Source organism: Apteryx rowi, unplaced genomic scaffold, assembly GCF_003343035.1.
Source record: "Apteryx rowi isolate R43461 unplaced genomic scaffold, aptRow1 scaffold_14, whole genome shotgun sequence".
Classification (NCBI taxonomy): Eukaryota; Metazoa; Chordata; class Aves; order Apterygiformes; family Apterygidae; genus Apteryx; species Apteryx rowi.
The window spans coordinates 65,151-87,340 of NW_020447641.1; the positions used below are offsets into that span (position 1 = coordinate 65,151).

The 22,190-nt window shown below is 37.6% G+C and overlaps 1 protein-coding gene across 7 annotated transcripts in view; it reads right to left on the bottom strand.

Annotated features, from left to right (window-relative positions):
- The window catches only part of AGL (amylo-alpha-1, 6-glucosidase, 4-alpha-glucanotransferase), a 36,368-nt gene extending 19,464 nt beyond the window's left edge, over positions 1-16,904 (bottom strand). For 2 of the 7 annotated variants that reach the window (XR_003252166.1, XM_026057677.1), the window contains exons 1-17: positions 16,594-16,904; positions 14,580-14,790; positions 14,443-14,457; positions 13,915-14,081; positions 13,272-13,475; positions 8,522-8,703; positions 8,169-8,280; positions 7,647-7,767; positions 7,361-7,463; positions 7,176-7,273; positions 6,453-6,592; positions 3,976-4,163; positions 2,728-2,851; positions 1,984-2,147; positions 1,334-1,435; positions 947-1,099; positions 716-866 (exon numbers count right to left, since the gene is read on the bottom strand). Coding sequence is in view for 5 of the 7 variants with exons in the window: in XM_026057677.1 (XP_025913462.1) it covers positions 716-866; positions 947-1,099; positions 1,334-1,435; positions 1,984-2,147; positions 2,728-2,851; positions 3,976-4,163; positions 6,453-6,592; positions 7,176-7,273; positions 7,361-7,463; positions 7,647-7,767; positions 8,169-8,280; positions 8,522-8,703; positions 13,272-13,475; positions 13,915-14,081; positions 14,443-14,457; positions 14,580-14,790; positions 16,594-16,675 (2,317 nt within the window). In the remaining 2 variants the exon portion in view is untranslated. Of the gene's footprint in view, positions 1-715; positions 867-946; positions 1,100-1,333; positions 1,436-1,983; positions 2,148-2,727; positions 2,852-3,975; positions 4,164-6,452; positions 6,593-7,175; positions 7,274-7,360; positions 7,464-7,646; positions 7,768-8,168; positions 8,281-8,521; positions 8,704-11,898; positions 12,029-13,271; positions 13,476-13,914; positions 14,082-14,442; positions 14,458-14,579; positions 14,791-16,593 lie in introns of those variants that run through there. The other 5 variants (XR_003252165.1, XM_026057674.1, XM_026057676.1 and 2 more) reach the window with 5 other exon arrangements.
- Positions 16,905-22,190: the final 5,286 nt, after the last annotated feature.

A 22,190-nucleotide genomic window follows, 5' to 3' on the forward strand; every position in this document is an offset into this window, starting at 1 on the left:
CATGACTGACTAACAAAAATGCACGCGTACACACACATGACTAAGTATACTTAAAAATCAACGTGGAAAACTTCTCTTCAGAGACATTACCAGGTAGGATGTACAAGTTGCTACACATTGCTACTATAAAGTATAGTAAAAAACATTGCATACTGAATTAATACTATCTATATACTATATATATTATCTATATTATATATATTAAATATGATATATTTTTATATATATTTTCTACATATTAACTCATGCACTATGCTGTTGTTTCTTATTAAGCTGTGTTTTAAACCCCCCCAAAAGTTGCATACAAGAAAGCTGAATAGTAAGGACACCCACAAATACCATGATGTTTTGCCTTTTTTCCCAGTATAACACTTTACAAATAATAATTTCCCCCTTCTTCCCTGACAATTAATCATTTTCTGTTAGTTAGTTCTTACCAGTTCACAACCAGAAAAGTAAACAAAAACATATTTTTATGGGAAGCTCAGAGCACAAAGTGTATTCAGAATACAAGTGCCTTTAAAAAGCCTAAAGGATTTAAGTCTATTATTTTTTCTTTAGCCACTTGTGGCACATACATATTGGTACATATAAAAGATGTGTTACACACTGACCATTCAAACACGCAAAATCAGTATGAGAAGTTAGAAGTATGCAGCTGGAATGAATTGAATTTTCTATACACCTGTCATCGCTTAAACATAAATCTGATTACCTGGGATACACATTTCAGGTACTTCTTTACTGTAGAAGGAAGTTTTAGGATCTCTGAAAGCAGTTCGACTTACAGCCACAACAGACTGATGTGTGTTAGGACAGTGTCTCGTCACTGCCACTATATCTTCATCAACTTGATCCACATACACCTAGAAAAGACACACCATGACAACTGTGCTCACTCAGAAAATAAATATTGAGAAAACGCAATGCCATTCTCACTTCTTGCCTGATTAAAGCCTTTAGCCCCCAGCTCCTGATGCAGCCTGTTTATAGCCAGCCTTCCTGCCAAAATTCCTGTTTGGAAATTAGCTTCACCAGAAGTCAGGTGTGCTGCTGTATTCCATTTTGAATAAAACCTCTCTTCAGATACTACAGAAATCTGTAAAGAAATTAAGGTTTAAGCAAATATCAGCCACTCTGAAAATCGGCTGGAGGTCCCAAATATATAATCAATTCAAGTTTCATGTAAAATTCAACAATCCAAAGTAATGATGGCTAGTCAACTGCTTGGAATTTGAAATAAACAACATTAAAATATATATCCCAGGACAAGAATAAAGTTTACTTTTTTTTTTTTTTTTTAATGATTTAGAAGTTAATTGTAATCACAGACCTGGTGTGGTACTAGCTCATCATAGCCTTTGGTGCTTCCTGTAGCACAGCATGCCATGGAAACAATCATTGCACTAGGAAGAGCATCGTATGCAGATCGGTGCTAGGTTAAAAAACAAACAGGTACAAAGTGAATCAAATACATAATTCATTCTCTCCTAAATATGCATTCGGCATATAGAAGATGCACTCAATTTAACAGAAGAACTGATTGTTTATCACACAATCATCACTTTCTCAGTCATGCTACTGAAAAAAATTACTACAGATATATTAACAAAAACACCATAAGAGCAGGCCTCAAAAATAAGCACTCCCCACTATTCTCTCTCCCATTCTCTCCTGCAGAACAGAAGGCTAAGGAGAACAGGTGAACAGGCAGAGAGAACCACTTATGGTAGCTGGAATGAAAGAATCAAACAGCTCATTATTAAATACCCTTATACTGTTCTCCTTAAAAGACAAAATGGTGAAAGTCAGCAAGAGTTGTTATAGAATGTTAGTCACTGCATGAAAACCTGAAGATCTGAAACGCATTTTTCCTGAATACCACTCAAACAAAATCCAGATTACATCAAGCCCTCCCATGGTTCAAAAATATCAATTTAGAAAAGATTAAACGTAATATTTAAACTAAAGTTAAGTGCTCACCTGAATTGGACATTCATTATCATGTGTAATATCCATAAACAGTGCATGAGCAATAGCTGGCATCAAAGGTCTCAAACGTGGCTGAACAAAAGAGCCAACAGGTTCTCCTCCAAAACGATAAACTAATCTTCCCTCTTCATGGCTATTATAAGCAGTCATTGCCTCTAAAGAACAAAATCTGTGTTTGCATGAGAATAACTACCACAGAGGATAGCATGCACAGAGATGTTAACACAACATTTTACATTTTTAAGTTGGTGTGTTCAGTAATGGAAAGAGAGAGAGGCAGGCAATTTTACTCTCTAATGTGGATACACAACCTGGAAGTATGCTATTTACTATAGCATATTAAGGTAAAAATGGATGGGGGGAAAAAAAGCAAAGAGATCTGAAATGTGTTCCTAATAGGCATTAAGAAACTCATGCAACAAAAAATCAATTAGCAAGAGACATGATACAGCACTTGCATAGCAAAGGCGTGCTAAAACTTCTTTATTTCTTGCTAGAATAAGAGTGAAATGTTTAGCCTTCTCCAAACTAAGGTAGGCTGTCTCCTCTCAAATTTCAGCTAATACTGTATTTTGTTGATGAGTATCAAAAAAGTCACAATACAAAAACTGTACCTATTACTTTCATACTGAATGTAATCAAAGCGCATAACCCAGAAGAAACCTTTTCTTTGTAAAAAAGCATATCATCTATAATCTCTGGTGGGAAAGAAAACTACATACACAGCAAGCCTACCTCTTATTAAGGAGGTAACGCCCAGACTATTCACAAAGATATTGTCCAGCTCCTCATTTCCTGTGAACAGTTCAGCCACTATATACAAATCGGCTCGCAATTTTCTAGCTGTGTCCAGCATGTACTGCAAAAAGCACAGCCAAAAAAGCCACAGAAAGAGGAAAGGTAGACACAAAAAGGGACAAATTTCAAAGCTAGGCAAGGATTGGACAATGGGAAAATGCCATGCAGCAAAGACAAATAGAAAGCCAAAATTAAGGAACAAAAAAATTATACACAAGATGATACGCAAATATAAGTAAAAATCAAGAATTAGGATATAACACAGAAGAAGTTAAAAAAAACATGAAGGAGGAAAGATAATTGCATAAGCAAAGAAGATATGTTAAAAAAAAAAAAGCATACCAACATTAGTTTCATGTTAAAAACTCCAATCATACATAACCCTATGCAACTTTCAATTGCTTATTGTACCTCTAATCAAGCTCGTAATTCCCAGGCGGTTGACAAAGATATTGTCAATGTACTCACTGCCCGTGAAGAGTTCAGCTATCACATAAAGATTAGGTCTGACTGATCTGGCTGTTGCTAGCATCTCCTATAGATCATAACACATTTTTAATGGAAGTTATCCATTGTCATCTGTGTATATGCAATCATTAACATGAATGTTAAGCAAAACATAAATGAGTTTTAATATATGCAGTTCATTAAAACAAAATATTAATAAGAGGTAACATTCATAAAACAACATTTGTATTTTACAGAGATTATTTACAGATTGAGTATTCTAGGAAATTCTCAAAAGACTAAGTTAATTACAACTTTGTTTTTAAACAAAAATTTAACTCAAAGTGCAAGAACAGAGGTTGGATAAGACAGGTGCCTTTTAAGATAAGAAATTTCTGCAGGACTTCAGTCAAAGCCTTCAAAGTTACCATCCAAAGATAATAAAAACAGGTGAAAGAATAACAGTGGCTTTGAAATAGCCGAATTTAAACAGCCGCTTACAAGTTGTGCTAAATCAGAGAATGAGAAGATACAATAGCTATATCATTTTGCTAGCTGCTTAAAGTAGTTGAAACCATGTCTAATCATCATCAGTCAAGAAACCTTATTTAGGTTGTGAGGAAGCTTCATTCACATCTGAATTCTGCCACGTGAATTCTGCAGATTTTGCAGCAGCAGCGCAGGACTTATTTCATAGCCAGAAGCTGGTTTATCATAAACATGCTTAATCTTGCGTACCTCAGCTACATGAATAGGTGTTGAGTGACAGTTGTCAAGACGAACACCATGAAAATATTTGGCAGTAATTTCTGTATATTTTTTCATATGTGCCCAGAGGTAAGGACAATCTTCTGGTTTTTCACCATAACGCAGTTTCACGCTGTCTCCCCAACAAATAAGCTCTCTCCTCAAATAAACATTTGAGCCTATAAGGGAAAAGAATTCATTAAGCTACAGTACAGAACATGCAAACTGAAGATGTGATATTTAATTTTCTACTGCTGAACAGTAGGAAAACATTGTGATAAACTGCAAAAATTCTAACAATACCCATATCATCTCAAAACCTACGTACCCCACACTAATGTATAATTTCAGACTACTCCAAGGGAATACTTAAGATCTATACTGAGACTGAAATAATTTTTTGCTCCGAATTCAAATTCCATTCAATTCTTCAAAGTAGCACCACTGTACCTGAGAAGAAGAAAAAAGGACAGCAGGTGTGGCGTATTCGAAATCATGGTACTTCAACTCCAGCTCTAGGAACTTTTCAGAGTTAGTAATTTATAAAGCAGCAAACAAACAACAAAATTCATAATTCAGATGGTTATAATGATCAGATTCAAAAAAGTATCTTACTGTGTTACTATAAACAAACTGCCACAGCCACAATTTTTAAAATTTAATCTGCTGTTAAAAGTAGTTTCTGCTGATGTAAGACATATTTCCAAAGCACTTTGGCATCTAGACTATTTAAATGGATAAAGTTCCGAAATAATTTTGGTGTATATGAATTTTTTTTTTAACCTTTTATCTGTTCTGGTTTTATTTACTATTGGTTTTGCTTTCTTTTTGATGCAATCAATATACAACCTTTAAAGCTGAGTTTTTCTGCAATTTTCTAAAGCAGATTCAACAAAACTCTTGGATGGATGCTTTTAATTAAACTGGCCTTTGGTTCATTCAGTTCACAAGTAAATGAACACTTCGAAAATAAAGTTGCCAACCTCACTTTTACTGGACGTCAAGACTGTCTCCAAAAGAAATTAGAGTGCAATATTTTAATGCATGGCAAATTCATATCCTATCTTACCCTCACAGGCAGTCCCCATATTTAATTTGGATTAATTTTCTTTGATCATTCTTGCATTCACAAGTTTTATGAACCAGATGCTGAAGGTGCCCCTACTGACAGGTCTGACATTATATATACAGCACCAACTTGGAAGCCTCCCTTTAGGGGAAAAAAAGTTTGAGTAATGTTATGGATTAGCAAACTTTCAAGAGATTTTCTCCTTTTGACATCAATATTTTCAGCTCAGTCATTAGCAAACATTCCCTTTGTGAGCAGGATATGCATCTCTGTTCTAATGCAGAATACAGGCTACAAAAGGACAGAAAAACAGATCAATCCAGGGGAATCTAGACTCCGCAGAGAAAGACGGTTTGGTCCTAAACTGCATCTGAGGTTCAGCATAGCTTAAAATATCAACTCATGTCATGTTTTTCTGACATAAAAACTACAGATTAAATAACAATTTGCTTAAAGCACCAGTTAAGAGAACCAAAGGAAAAAAAAATTTATCACCAAACAGTGTAACTTTGTTAAGAGTCAAATGTTTCTTTGAGAAATCCTAAAACCCTCTTCCTATCCTGAAAACAATCCAAAGAAAGTATTTGCATGTACTCTTTATTCAAAGCCCTTCAATATGTTTAAGGTAAAGAAAAAAAAAAAAAAACTCATAACCCTCAATACCTTCAAACATAAAAATACTATTTAAGAGCTAATACTTCAGAAATTCATTATGTAGCTTTTTCTTTAGAGTGTAACTACAAGCAATTTTACAATGCTAGTGCAATTATCAACACCATTCTACCTATACAGTTAAGCTGAGAGACTCCACTACAGTGCAGTTCCATGGGTTGCTGAGGTCACCTACTCCTTCACTGCTGCTGCGAAGAGAAGAGGTGAGAGTCCCTCTCCCCCTGCCTCTTTCCCTGCTCCTCCCTATCCCATCCCTACATCACCTTATGCGGTCACCTCTCAGCTGCCTTTACTTGTGGCACTCACCGGACCCTTCCAGGAGCCAGCTCTTGCTCACTGATGCAGCAGAACACTACCCACCTTATTACTGCATTAGTTTTCTGCCAGCTTGGTAAGTAAGTAGCTTATAGAAAGTCCAAAAAGTGGTAGTGTTGGAACAAAGTACATAGTAAGCAGCGAAGACAACAACAGGCATGGAGAGACAGGATGTCCCCATTTCAGTGACAGAGAGCTGGTAGTTTGCTTCTGAAATCTTGCAGAACTGCACCTTGAATCCTGATTATATTCAATCTTTCATATGCTGAAGGGGAAATAAAAGTACTATACACTAAACACCTGTCCACTATTCTGCTTTTTGCAACTTCAGAGGAATACATCTGAAAAAAAAGATTGACTAAACTAAAATATCATAAAGGTTTAAAAAATGATTTGAAGTTTCTTTACAAACCTGGTTCAGCAAAGTTTTTAAGAGGATCATCTCCCATTACCCAGCCGTTATGGGCCATGAAATAACAAGCCTTATCTGGCTGATGTATCATAGTTTCTTCTTCCTCCACAGTCAGGTCTTTGAACGGATACGTAAAATATCTATAGAATACACAGGCAAGTAAAAAGCAAACCAAACCAAAAAAACAAACATAAGATAATCTTAACTGCAATTCATTGCCTTTGAAATTAGAGTATCTGCTATAAATTGCCTTTTAGATAAAAACAGATATAAAAAGCAGCTGCCAAACTATAAATGATGGACAGTTATTTTTTTCTATTTTGTAACATGTCTCCAAGGAGGAAGAACAGTTGTTTCCACTATCTTGGTGTCAGCTGATAGTGCAAAAATAAAACTCCAGCCCCTCAGACATACAAGTAGCATCAGGTACATCAAACATGAAAAGTATAGGTTTTCCTAGTTCCACCCCTCTTCCACCTACAAGAGCAATTTGCACTATGTAAGGCTTTAATGTGCCCTGAGTACTGTATCATGCTCTCTAAATTCACGTTTATCAGTTATCATCACTGCTTAAACAAGACAGTCAATTCACAGATAAAGTGACCACTGTACATGGGAAAGAAAACATGCACTTGTACATATGAATTTTTACTTCTAATGAGCTTTAAAATCACTTTCCCTGTATAGGATTTAATAGTTTTCAATTAAGAAAAGTTACAATACCTGGTAACTAAAGGGTATTTTCTAGTAATAGGACCCAGTTTAGGACCATGACCAGCCAGTCGTTCATAAACCACACTCCCCACAAGGCAGTTGACAGCCTAGAAGTAATTTATGTGTTATTAAAAAACCTTTCATTCATTTGCAATTTAAAACAATTCAGCATTAAAACACAGCAACTATAAGACCTGCTCTTGATGGTGATTAGTTTGTCTGTATTGTTCAGCATTCAGTTCTTCGATTCTCTTGCGAAACCAGTTACAACACTCTTCTATTGCAGCTGGTCCATTGCTTAACAGGTGAAAATTACATCAGAGAACAATTAGAAAAATTCATTTTAAAAACACTTCATAATAAATATACATAATTAAAATGAGTGGAAAACCGTATTTTTCCTATCTCTGAACCTTGTTTGGTTCTGCAAATTTAACTTCACTTCTAATTTTAACTTGTAATCAATAATACAGTCAATACCTGTGTGGTATGAAAGTTGCCAATGCTATATCCATATCTACGGTACAGCCAAGTCGTTTATAATTAGGATCCTGAACTATTTGAAGATGTTGATTTGGATCAGATTTAGTGCTCATTTTGCCTGAGGACAAAATTTAAAAAGTCATCATTAAGTAAAAATAGAAATTACCTTTAAAAGACAAAAAACTGCCATTCTGGCATAAGCAAGACAACGGTTTTGGAGAGTTGCAAAAGAAAGGATCTCTCAGAGCTGGCTGTTCAGAAATAACTGTGCTCAGTTATAATACTGGATTCAGGCAAAAAACGTATTCTTCCTCTTTTCTACTAAATTTTTTTCCTAGCCCAGTCTTCAAAAGCTTTACTAGCTTTCAAAGCATCCACATACGTTTAACTCAGCATAGTAGATTTCTCACATAGCAAAAATCAGGGTTATTTTCCAGCTTGTTTATAAGTTTGCATATAAAGTTTCTTGAATTCCAGCATGCTAATTATAAATAAGTAATTCATGTGCTTTGGCTTTACCTTGAGTTAGAAGGGTTTTAAATTGCTGCACAGCTTTGTTAACATCCACTTGGAAAAATTCCCATAGTTTAATTTTTGGATATATATCTTCCCAGATTATTTTACGGATACACTGAAAAGATAAAAATTATGTTAGTTAATTATGTTGAGGATTAATTAGTGTGATCAAAAAACACTACGCGCTCATACAACTTTAAGGAAAAAAGTAAGCACTTGGGATAAAAATTGTTCTACTAAATTTATCTGCAAAGTATGTATCATATTTTGTGCATCACCACAACCCTTAAACAATGTTAAAGGTTTATTCAGCTATTTAGTGTTCATTAGCATACATTTAGTTCTTATTTACTTACATTCAGGTGATGATCATTTTCAATTAAAGGAGGGACTCCTTTATCGATATACTTTCCTTCAGCCACCATACAGGTCAAGTGCCAGAGAGCTCTATCTAAGACCCAAGCTGGCTTCAGGTGAGGAGAATTTACAAGATTATAGCCACATTCTGGATGCATCCTGAGCCATTCGCTGTTAGCAGCTGATTTTAAAAAGGGGAGGGGTGAAAAAAAATTACACAGCCTTAATACTTAGTTGCTTTATACAAACATCTTAACACCAAGAACTTAAGCTACTGTGGCATGTATAATTAGTTCACGTTTCAATTGAGGTCTTCCATTTATTTCAGCCAACAGAAAAATCATGTCTATGCAGAAGTGTGTATTGTTGATACCAATTTTTTTGCAACAGTCGGTCATGGAGACTGCAGAGAAACTTTTTGTTAGTTACGTAAAAAATATATAGTAGTACCAGCAATTCTAAAATACTAAGAAAAACTACATTTTTGTTGCAGGAAATGTATCAAACAATGGATGTGAAATCCCTGGATGTGTTTAAGGCCAAATGTACACCCCGCACCAAGATTTAAGGTGGCCTAAGCTATTTTATATTCTTAACCCTAAAATGCTAAACACGCACACACACACACTCTCACACTCACAAAACTACTAATGAAAAATGTACTTAAATGGGTCTCATGCAGGGAGATGAGTGCACTCTCTGGTGCAAACAAATCGAACACTATTTCAAATCAGACGCTACTCTATTTTCTAAACTTTCCCTATAGCACCAGCAAACACCAGAAATTCTCCCCGCCCCCTCCCCCCCCCCAAAAAAAGAATTAAGACTATGCTGAATAGTAAGAATTAACTCAAGTTAAAGAGCCCTCACTTGCAAATGGGTGTAATCTAATATAGACAGTGGTGTGCATACAGCAATGCAGGTAAATACATATAAGGCAGAGAAGATTTTGATTTTTGAACTATGACAAAGAAAAAACTCAATAGTTAATTTTTCTGTTTATGAAACTGTCCTAAACATGCAGTTTAATGGAAAATAATTTCCATAGGTTCTTCTGAATCTCTGAAGTTGAAAATCTAAATGTAAAATAAACAAATAAATAAATAAAAGAGAGATGGGGAAGGAAAAAACACTACTCAAATTTTAAAATTTTACAAGTTTTTTTTTTTTTTTTTTTTTAGACATTTTTCATAGAACATGTCTTGTCAATCTGTTGTTACTCAAGGAAAATATTCAGTGAGTTACTGTGTCAGAAACATGAAGACAGTCATTAACATGTCCACAGTTGCAGAACAATTAACAACTGAAAAACAACTTTGCTTGGTTCAAAGAAGTTCAAACAAAATTGTCAAAGGGAAAGAAAAGAGTGTACCCTCTCACCCTCTAGTATGAATAACTGTTCTAAACACCCTCCTATATTATGTCTCAAGACCATCAAGAACATGGCATGAAGATCTTAATTTCCACAAATGGTTTGACCTTATAAACATGGAATTCTGCCATCTACAACTAAAAGCATTCTACTTATTTGAAAGATACAGAAAGCAATATTAAGCTCAGGCTGTTAAAGGCTGTTCTTGGCCAATCAGATCTCCTTTGTTTTTTTTAAAATATATACGCCACTTCTAAAAAAATATTTTTCTCCAAAAACTAAAGCTACCTTACTCTGTTCAGCTGAGCAAGCACTATGATTTACTATACAGGTCTTCCATCACTAAATAAAATTCTACAAAAAAAAAAAACATTTTAATCCAAGACATTAATTTAAGATGATGTCTCTTTAACTTTATTTCAGTTAAAGTCACTGAAAACTCAGAAAAGAAAAAAATATATAAAGTATTTTCCTCTTGCTTACTGAAAAGTAAATGCTGATGAACACAATATTTTGTTTGAACACTTTGAAAAAAACAGCAGCCCAAAAAGGGCAAGTCTACCCTGTTACCAGACAGTTTTCAAGCTCATCTATGATACTCCCTCTAACATGCCAAAGGTGTATCTATATTTAACATGCACATGCATTTATCTTTACTTTTAAAGTTAGGCCACAGTTGTTGGCTTTGTTAGTCTCTCTCTCTCTCTCCCTCTCTTAAAAAGGGGGAGAGAGAGAGGGAGACATTAACATCAAAACCCAATTCCCACCATTCTCTACAGTCTAAGCGTTCTCTGCTCCCTTCTAGTGCAAAAATCAAACACCTTGGCTTAACCACTGATATTCAGGGTGAGCTGGCTGACTTTACAATAGGAAGAGAGACCCATTGCCACTTGCGCACACCAGGCTCAGCTAGAAAGTGGAAACTACCAACCAACGAATATGATTGGTGTTTGCTGAGGGCTCATTAGCTGTTTAGAACTATCAGCATTAGAGGATTTACTGAGAGACAACTCAATGTTTTAAGCCTCTAATGCAACCATGCTGCAGAATTAATAAGCGCGTGCAAGTACCTATAATCCGCTCAAAATAACTGAGCATGTATTTTATGTGTTTTATATTCAACTAGATCTACGAAACATGTTTTATACTTAAATCACCCTAGCATGCAGGAATGAGCTACTAGAAATTGGTCTTCAGTTAAAACACAGAGAATGTAAAATTAGACTTTCACCTAATCAATCTTCAGACAAAAAGAAACTCAAAAGCTATTTGGCTACTTTCTTATTCCAAAAGTCCCCAGAACATTTACCTCCACAGGTATATGCATCACTACAAACAAATCAACACTCACTGAGATTTAAAAAAATTTAGATCCAAAAGCAAAGTCATCAGATATATCTTGCTTAATGATTTAAGGCAAGATCATGGCTATTTCAGTATTTCTATCCTGTTAGAAGATACTTACAAACATTCCTTCACCATGGTGTAACTTAAAAAAAATAGTTTGCTCATCCATCCTGACGAATTTATTCCAGCTATGAAGGCAACATGACAAAGTCTTTGTGCAAATGCGGCCAAGTAGTATTGTGACATTGTATTTTCTAATAATATCAAATACGTTTCAGACTAATAACTAGTTCTGACTTAGATGTATATAAAACCATTTTCCTCAATAGCGTGCAAATATACACTGGAAAAAGATGACAGGATCTCAAGCATGGCCAGCATATAGAGAATAGCGCGAGAAACTGGACTTTCAGTTGTTAAAGTGCAAGAAATTCTCATTTGATATTGTGTGAATGTTTTAAAGCCCAAATCCCTGAGACAGATAGCGAACAATTATACTTCGGAGAATAATATCAGAACAAACAGAAAAAAAGAGAAACCACCGTACTTTAGCTATGAACAGCCAGGAGAAATAAAGCTTTTAAAGCACTGGCATATCTACATGAATAAAAACAAAAAACAAACCAAAAAAACCCACAAAAACCCCTCTTTATTCACCTTTTCCACAATGATTTGCAGCTTTTTCTCCCTTGCTTAATCAGAGTCTCCTGTCCCTATTCTGCTTATTATTTCCATGCTATATCCAAATTTGAGTTGTTACTTTTCATGGTTTTATTCATTGGAATATTTCTTATTTACCTGAAATAAAACTTACAAAATTAAGATCCTCTCAACTACAAAATGCCATGGAACTCACTGACAGTGAGTTTAAATAATATTTAGCAAGCTGTATTTAAATGTACATGCAGAACCCCATCTAGAAAGCTGTTCCCAATGACAAAGATGCTTTTTGAGATGAGAAGACTATATACTTAAAAGCGGCAGCTACCCCCAGCACAGAATACAGAAGTACCCAGCTGTTTTTTGAATCTAGCTGCATTCGATTTTCCTAAACTATCTGTTTTAGTTGGGAATACAATACACTGAATAAATACATTTCTTAACTATTTATTTACCAATAAAATCTCACAACAAAAGGAATTCTTTATTACTTAAAGAACTAATGGAAATCCTCATAAGAGAAATTCCTTAGGTCAGATATTCCCTGAAGATTCGTTATTTCCAATACTATGCAGATATCCCACTATTATCTCTCTATTTTCTTTACGTACCTCATACCTCTTTCCACTCTGTGTTCTCAAACAACTCTAACAACTGTTTTTTTTTTTTTTTAAAGAGTTCAGAGAACTAGTAAACAGTGTAATAATCCATTAAAAACAAACAAACAAAAGAAAACAGGCACACAGGCTCACCATCTTCTCCTTCTTGACATCCCCTGACCTTCAAAGTAGCTTTTTCAGTCTTAAACATATCATGAAAATTTGGATTCATGACTGGTAAAATAGTCCTATTTGAAATGCTTACAACTATTTTGTCTCTTGCAAGAAGTTGTAAGAAGAACAAATAAAAAGACAAAAATATTCTTAGCTTCTGCCAAAAAGGCGGCTGGGGATTTTTAAGAATAGTTTAAGAAAGAAAATGAAGTTTTGCAACACTCTATTTTTCATTATTTATGACCATGCTCTTCTCTACAAGAATAATTCCCTGTTTAACAAGAAGTTACTCCATTTATGTTCACCCACAAAGTAAATTCATAACACAGATTCCATTCATTTATGTGCAAGCTGCACACTGCAGATCATAAAAATAAGCACAATACTATGAAAAACACAGAGACGTGTACAAGCTCATGAATGCCCCCTGTGAAGGCCTCTATTCATTCTTTAATTAACAACATGGAATTCTTTCTGCATTCATAACAGATATGTCTCCATAATAGATGTAAAAGAAGGTGGGGTGGGGGAATTAAGGGAAATAATGGAATATAATTAACAGACCAGTCTGGTTATTAACACGCACTGAAATCATACCAGTATGATTGTAGACTACATCTGTGATGCAAAGCATATTCCATTCATTCTTCATTTTTTCCACAAGAGCTCCTATATCGCTCCAAGTGCACTTTTTATTATGACTTGAAAATTCAGTATTTACTTCTAACTGATCAGCCAGTGAATAACAAGATCTAGACAGTCCAAGTTTCTGAAGTGGTGTAAAATGAATCATATTGTAACCTAAGTAACAAGAAAAATAAATTTCAGTAAAAGAAATTCATTGACAAAAGCATAATAAATTACAGTCATAACATGTATTAAAAGCTAATGTTTGGAATAACTGGTGTACATTAATCTGAATCTTCCCCTCAGTATTCTACATAATACTTGTCTTAAAAATCACACTCTCAGTTCTACAAACTTTTATATCCATCTGAAACCAAGCCAATAAAATGAAAAAGTAATTTCCCATACAAGGAAATTCCAAATTCTTGCACTTAAGCAAATATTTTAATCATTCCACCGACTTAAACTGTTAATTTAATTGAACCTAGCGGGAAATATTTAAACTAAAAACTAAAGGACAAATGAACTGTTTATACTGAAGGTCTTCAGTGTAATTTTGTTTTTTAACCACAAGATTAAAAGATATAATTTTTTATATGTATATTGTTATTACCTGTTTCTTTTGCAACTTTAAGCCTATCTTCCCATTCATGAAACGGTCCCAGACACTTAGCAAGGAATGTCTGGAGGGTAACACAATCCAAAGGCAACACATGATTATCAGCTCCAACACGCAAAATTGGATCCACAACTATGTAACCTCCACCACTTTTCTCATTTCTAGGAGAAATTAATAAAATCATCATTGATATAGTAAATGCCCCTTGTACCAGTCAGTTTCAGAAACAGAAGCCAACAAATGCACCTATTTTAAGAACTGAAGCCTACTACAGCAGTCAGCATGTGTGTAGGGGGCTAAACAGAATAGAAAATACTGCAGAGATGTTCACCTCAAGCATCATCTCTCTACTGGACTTACACCAGTGTTTACAAGAACACAATTAAGATACAGAACTTTAAACTCTCTCCAAAAGTGAGATGCCTTTGTTATCGTCTTGGAGACGGAGTACTGGTTCCTGCTTTTAGAATATGGCTGGACACAAAGAAAGCATGACTGCCCATCTTCCATATATAGACTTACATTTGGAGCACCATCCTGTTAAAGAGAGAGAGACCTGGGCTAAACACCCTCTTTAGCTTAAGGGAATTTAACCATCAGCTCCCATCTTTCGGGAGCTCACAACACTAGATTATAACCACTGCAAGAGTTTCACTTACCCAAGACTGAAATAATACTGGTATGACCCAGAAATCTGGAGATCCAGTTTGCAATATTTGTCAGAGTCATCTTCTTTTCCTGTAGGATTGTGCCACAATAATGTCCTGAACTTGCGGCGATCAAACACTTCTCCAGAAGCTGGATAGTTAGTACACACGGTAACATGCTTGCCTTGAAGAGTTGGGCCTAGTCGGAACTGTAGTTCAAAACCTCAAGAAAAAAGAAATTAAAGACACATTATCAGGAGGACTGGATACTTCTATTCTGTAATAACAGTTCATAATTTGATATTATGTTAAGAAGAAAAGGCACCAATATATCTGTCAAGAACTTCTGCAGGATGGTGTATTTCTACAGCATCTTCTCTCCCTATTTTCCTATCCTTTTCTTTCGCACACTTGACAGTTTACACACAGTCCTTTTCCTTTAACTATATGGAACTATTTATCCCTTTCCCTTCATCACATACATGGCTAAATTATTACAGGGTATTTTCAAATGACTGGAACAGGTAGATGTTTAAGTGCTTGCACAACAACTTTTACTAAGTTACGTGCCAGCCCAAGTACCCTACCAGACAGTCTACAAAATGAGAAAAGAAATCTGTGTATTTGTAAGAGCAAATAAACAATGATAAAATCTTAAAAGAATTCAACAGTGGCAAGTTCCACCATCTTAAATTAAAAAAAAAAAATAGTTGCTTATGAAGTTGAATCACAGCAGCTCTAATATCAGAGTTCAACTGTTTGAGTACATTTAAATAGGTAAGTATCAACAAGCTCATAGTTTCTCTTATTAACATAATCGTCACTGCATCAAAGCAGTCATGTAAAGTAGTGTTTTTAGGATCTGAACGTCTGTCAGGTAAAACGAAGCTCATTTGATTGCAAAAATCTTACATGAAAAATCACTTTTGGAAGGTGAGTAAAATTCTCTCCGGTACTGCCTTGACATTTCATTACAGGGATTTCTAAAATTAGAGTACAGGGATATATGCTGCTGATATCTTATTTCCTGTAACAGTTATACTGACATCAGGAATGCCGTGCTCAAATTAGCTATGTTCTCTCCGAGACTGCTATCAGTAGAGGCATTTTGGATGTTTGAAATCCATATACTTTTGTGTGACTCTCTCCAATAAGTTTTACACAACTCAAAGGAAAAGTCAATAACAGAGGTTTGGTTCAACTCTGCATTTGTACACTAACGGTATTTTTTTTTAGATTACACAGGAAATTCTGAAAACAATATATTTGAAGAAAATTTTTATTTATATAAGCAAGGAACCAACATATTATTCTTATACTAAACCACTTTGATACTAAGTTCCTAGATCAAAGACCTAAGGTAATTAAAACCAGAAAACTTTCATACAAATAATAAAGATTGCTGTATCCTTTAAAATGGTTACTAAAAAGAGTAGCTTTGTTTTTATGGGCTAAATTTGCTGACCAGCCTGACAGTGGACCAAATATAGGGTTTGGGTTTTTCTGAAAATATATTTAAGAACACTCTTAAACACAGATAACGTGAAGTTCTGGTTAGCATGCAGCCAGAATAATAACAATATAGCATAGCTTTAAGAAGGAGCAAAGAAGGCAAGAAAGAGCTGATGAAGCCTGTAATCCCAAACATTACCTCAGATTTAACAGGGATTGTTAATATTATTGCTTTATTTCAAGTGCCTAATATTAGAAAGGGGAGCTGCAGATCACGCTGCAGATTAACGCTGCCGAGGTGGGTTTATGAGGGTTTTACGGACCAGCAGAGGACGGACCGTGCGGGCAGAGCCTTCTGCCCTGCAGCGGCGACCTAAGAAGCACTCCGCGCTTCCCACGAAGCGCGCTCTCGGCCGACCTGCCGGAGCTCGGCGGCCTGGGCCCCCCGGAGCTCGGCAGCGGGCACGGGCACGTCAGAAATAAACCCGTATTAAAACAAGGGGTGTGCGTGCGTGTGTGGGGGGGGGGGAAGACCGCACGCTCCGAGCCCCGTCCCCGCAGCCGCGGCGCCCACCTTGCTCCAGCCTGAAGAGGGTCTTGTCCAGCTTCTCCATCTCGCCGAGGTGCAGCAGCCGCGTCTGCCCCGCGCTCGGCATGGCGGCCCCGCGCCACAGGCTCCCGGCGGCGGCGGCGGGCAGCGCTGCCGGGGGGGACACGAGCAGACCCCGTCAGCGGCGGCCCCGAGGCAGCGGCCGTCCGGAAACGCCTCACGCCGACGCGCGTTCCCCGCCCGCAGGGGCGAGGCGCGGGCAGGGAGCAAGACGGGGGGCAGGGAGCGGCCCGGACCCGCGACCGCACCGCCCCGGGGAGAGGGAGGGGGGACGGGACGGGACGCCTGTCGCTCCTCCTGGGCTGGGCTGGGCTGGGCCGGGTCGCGCCGCCCCGCCCCGGCGCCGCCTGGCCCCTCGGGCGCCGCCTGGCCCCTCGGGCGCCGCCCTGCCGGTCGGGGGCCCCGCCGTACACACGCGCGGCGGAGGCGCAGCTCCTCAGCGAGGGCGGCGGCCGCGGAGCCTGAATGGGAGCGGGGCCGGGCAGAGGGCGCCCCGGCAGCACCGGTAACCGACGCCGCTGAGCCCCCCGCCCTCCTTTTGCTTTCTTGAAACAAACTTTATTGGTTCCGCCGCGGCCGCACACGGAGACAGACAGCGCCGGCGGAGCTCCCGCGAGAGCCGGGCGGGGCGGGCAGGGGCGGGGCCTGCCCACGAAGCACCGCCCACCCGCGGCGGCTGTTATGTCGGGGGCCCTTAGTGAGGGGCGGCCCCTCCGTGCGCTGCCTGTGCGCACCTGTTTTCCCGCCTGCGGCCGTGGAGGTCTGCGCGCTTCTAAACGGCGCTCTGCTATGGAAGAAGTGACTTGCAGGCCCGCTGGGAGAGCCCCTTTCACACGGCGCGGCCGCCTCGCCTGCCCCGCAGCTCCCGCGCTGGGCGCTGGGCTCTGCCCTGCCGCGGGCCCCCGCGCAGCCTGCTTTTCCTCATGGGGTGCGCTGCAGAAAAAACCCTGGTGTCAGCTAGAGTTGAAGTGATATAGATAGATAGACAGATAGATAGCATGTGGACAAGAGTAGCAGCTCTGAGGATCTTTCTTTGACCAAGATGTAAAGCAGTTAAAAAAAAAAAACAAAAAAAACCCCTTTGAAGAATACTGTCAGCTGAAATATTGTCCCCGACAGCCTTTGCCTGGCCTTGCTGTAACAGCACAATACCTGTAACAGTTGCTGTGGGCCTCTCACCACCGAAATCCCTAACTGCACCCCACTGAAAAGGTCAGTCCTGCAGCTTCAGAAGGTCAGTCTATTTTTATTGCCTAGAACTACGTTAAAAAAAAAAAAGATTTTGCTTCTCAGTTTACAGTCACTATGTTACACTATTTTTTGAAAATGTATATTTTGTAGAATTAAGTCAGCAAAACAGAATTTAGACATAACTCTACTCCCAATTATCACATGCCTACCCTTATAATTGTGTCACTTGCTATAACGTGTTCATCCAATTAAAATGCATTTAAGCCAGTCCAAAGGCATTGATGTTTATAGAAACACTTCTACTCACTTCAAACTGTATTTGTTATCTTTTGATAGATAATTTTTTCTTTCCGCTTTCACCCGCTCCTCACTCCGAATGTTTTAAGAAATCTGTTTGTTCCTCATTACAGTTCACATTTTTGGTATTGTTGAGAAAGTTTTTTTTATGTCTGTGTAAGTGAACATGACAGCTTTTATGGCTCCCTACACTATTAAGATCTCAAGAGAGACTGAGGGAAAATCCCTAGGAAAAGCTCCCCCACTGAGTTTGTACAGTTCCCCTAACCTTCACCTCAACGAGACTCAACCATATATGAGCTGAATTTGTTGCTTTCAAACTGGATTATTCTACATGGATGTTTCCTTGGGGCCCAGAGGGATTCTCCCTTCTTTCATATCCTTCCTAGTCTCCTTATTCCCTCCTCAATTTGCTAGCCTGTGTGCTTTTGTGCACAGGACAGGCTTGCGTGTACCAGAAGCACAACTCTATTGGTATGTTAATTGCTTTCTCTCAATTGGAGATGTGCTAATAGAGGAGATGTAACATAGGGATGGGAAATATGTGAAGTGCCAACAGGTACAGGAGTAGTAGGAACAAAATAGACACACATAATTGACAGGAAGATGGACCATCTCTTTGCTATGGTCCTCAACAGGCTTCCATGTCCAGAAGTGACTTTGCAATTTCTTTGCCACAAAACCTTGCACAAGTGCCTCTTCCTCCAGGCTTGCTATCGCGTACTGCAAACAGGGCAGGATTTAGAAATCTCATGGGCTACACATGGAGTGAACTGTTCTAAGAGAAGAAGAGCAAAAAATGCTCACATAACTAGACCCCTTTCATAAGTAGTTACCCTAAAGTGAAAGCTGAATACATTGTCAAAAGCAAGGAAAACCAGAAGGGTTATTACTCAGGGCAATTTCACTGCTGCCACTGAAGTTTCCCAATGTGGATGTTTCATTTCCCCTACTTACTAGAGTTACTAGATTTGTGCTGCACACATTTCCACTGTGCTATACATTAAGACATATTTTGAAATGTATCCAAGTTTATGAGAGAGGATTTTTAATTTTCTGAAGACAAAAATCATTAGGAAACCAAACTAACATACAGGCTTCTGATTCCAAATCCTGAAACACTATTTTGACAAACTTTTGTTACAGCAGCTAAAATAGCCATCAACAGTCTACGTGAAGGACTTGATCCACTACAGGATCAAAGTTAATTAAGTACTATGTAGTCACTTAATTGTTAGAGCAGTATCATCTCATTGGCCTTCAATTCACTTTGAAAAAACTCACTGTTACAGAGCAGACTGAATAAATACATATTAAGCTTAATCAGGAAAGCAGAACAGTCTGCTTCAGTCCTCCTCCATCAACATCACCTGATATGCAGGCACATGGCGTAGAGCCTTTGGGCCTGTGTTAAGTGAGCAGAGGTAAACTGAGCCTGCTTTCTGCATATGGGAACCACCCCAGCAAAACATCAGTGCACAAATGCTACCATTTAGCATTACAGATATTGTGTAGGCCGCAGCCTGCAGCAATCGTGCATGGCATTTGCTACACTGGCATCTAAATGGTGCACTACACAGTGCCATTTCACTTTCAGCTTGCAGTTTTTGTGTGTGTGATATTATACACCACAACAGGAAAGGATCAATAGTTGCTTCAAAATAAGAGTGGATACCATATCAATGTCATTAGAAGGAAATAGTTTTCCAGCTTTTTCAAGTATATAAATACCAGAATTCTTCAGTCTCTTGATATATGCCTTCCTAGCATTCCCCCTCGCCCTCATTTTTGTTCTGCCATGCAGCATTACAAGACACTTATTCTTGCAAAAGAAAACCAGGGAACTATTTATTCCATCAATGGCCTCAACACAGTTTGGGAAGCCTGTTCATTTGATGTCTGATCACACTCAAGTCATATTGCTCATGCCTACTTCAAAGTTTATGACTGTAATATTTAGGAACTTAAAGTATTTACATGACAGTCCTGTTTTGTTTTGTTTTTAAATAACAGAGCAAGAGCTCCCGATACCAACAATAAAAGCCAACATAGAACCTAACTGAACTTCTAGCTAAAATTAAAAGCAGATTTCTTTGGCCTGTATGCAGGAAATAAGCAACTGCATAAAATTTAAAGTGATAGCACAGTTTTTGTCAATGCCCCATACTCCTCAGCAGTAAATTTATGAAGTAACACTGTATTATTACTTAAACAACAGGAAGTTTCAAAGGTGTAGTCTTCTGTCTTTGTCTTCTTATGGGTAGATCTCATTCAGAAGTGCAAATCTGAAAGAAAGCTCCTTCTATTTATTTTAAAACCATATCTTTGCAATTTGATTAGACTATAGCCTTTTCTGTGAGTTAGATCTTAATTATGCAGTGGCTAAAAACAAGTACTGTTATTGGAAAAAATTACTGTTATTATAATGTGATATTACATTGTATACCCAGCAAGAGTTTACACGTGGACCTTGGACATTAGGATCTAGTAGTGAGAGATAATATTGGCCAGAACATAGAAGTAATCACCTCTAGCCTATCTTTCTTTAAATTCCTTCTAAATACCAAAAGAGATTGAAGTAGCCTGATAGGTATGGTAAAGTAGGTTGAAATAAAAACATCTATATAGGTAAGAGATGAAATCCAATGGAGAAGCTAGGACACTAGCGTGTGCAGTTTGTTCTTACTGAACATGTAAATGCCCTTTATTCTAGTTACTTGCAGTATCTGTTTGACCTTTCAAATATGAACTCGGTGTCATTAAGACTTTCTGGATTGAAGAGACGTTTTTGGTTTGTTTTTAATCCCAGCTCTGCCACTCTTTTACTGCGTGGCCTCAAACAAACTGTGTTCTCTTTGTCAACTTCTGTGTAAAGTTAGACTGATATTAATAATTGTTAAGAAAATTTTAAAACTCAGTGTTTATCTTTAGTTATAAAGAGGTCCAACTAAAATTTTATTGTAGTTAATATGGCTTTTCACATAATTGCTTAAGATAGATTTGACTGTGCTTTAGCTAACAGCATTACATTAATATGATATTAATGCTCTTCAGAGAATGTGATGATTTGGCAAACAATTTTAAACTAAATGTTTGAATGGTATTCTTGCACCGTTTAACTTAGCTGACAAGTGTAAATTCAATTTACTGGACCAATTTTCAATTTAAAAGTAGAATGTATGTAGTACATTCATACAAAATTCATACAAAAGTAGTAATGTCTGAGATATGCTGAGATTTAAGACTTCAGAGTATCTGTTCCTAAAGGAACTGCAATAATATTTTGTCAAGTGGAACTAATCTTTCACTTTTATATTTCTTCCTCAAAAGTAAATGTTTAAATAGTGCCTCTTCCACACTCCAGTTTCTTTAAGATGCTCCTTCTTTATTGTATCAAACAATAGTTAGAGTACCAGGGATATTTTCCTTTTTCATTAAAATCGTAATGTCTACATCTTACCCAGGCAGGTCATTAAGCTCAAATGGTAAACAAGACTGGACTTGTGGCTGATTAAAAAAAAAAAAATAAGGAAAACCAAACACGTAGGTAATAGTTTCACATAACATGAAGTTATCTGGAAGCTAACACTGAGGTCAGTGGGCTGGCTTTGTAATCTTTCAGTGCGTACAGAACTGGAGCCATGGTAATTTGATCAGACTACCAGAGAGTATGTTACATTGCAGAAGGACAGTATTTCACCAGATTTATGACTTTAGCAAGCATTTGTTTTAAAAGATGGCTCTCATCTCTTTCTCATCTTCATACCTTAGAAGAAATTCCTTTTTGCCAAATCCCTTTCAGTCCCAAGTCTCCTTTCCGTCCCAAGCCTCCTTTCAGTCAGTGTTTCCATTTTACCACAGTACACAAGTTAAACAAGAGCAGCAGAAGCAGAGAAGATGATACAAGAGTGGCTTGCACTAGAATGCTTCAAAGCTAAAATTCAGACTGACAAATCTAATTTTTCTTTTCTAGCAACCAGTGCATCTAACTCAACATTTTCAATAGAACCATCACCAAATGCTAGCACTAGAAATCTAGAGTCCTTACTTAATGTTTATCTTAATGTTATACC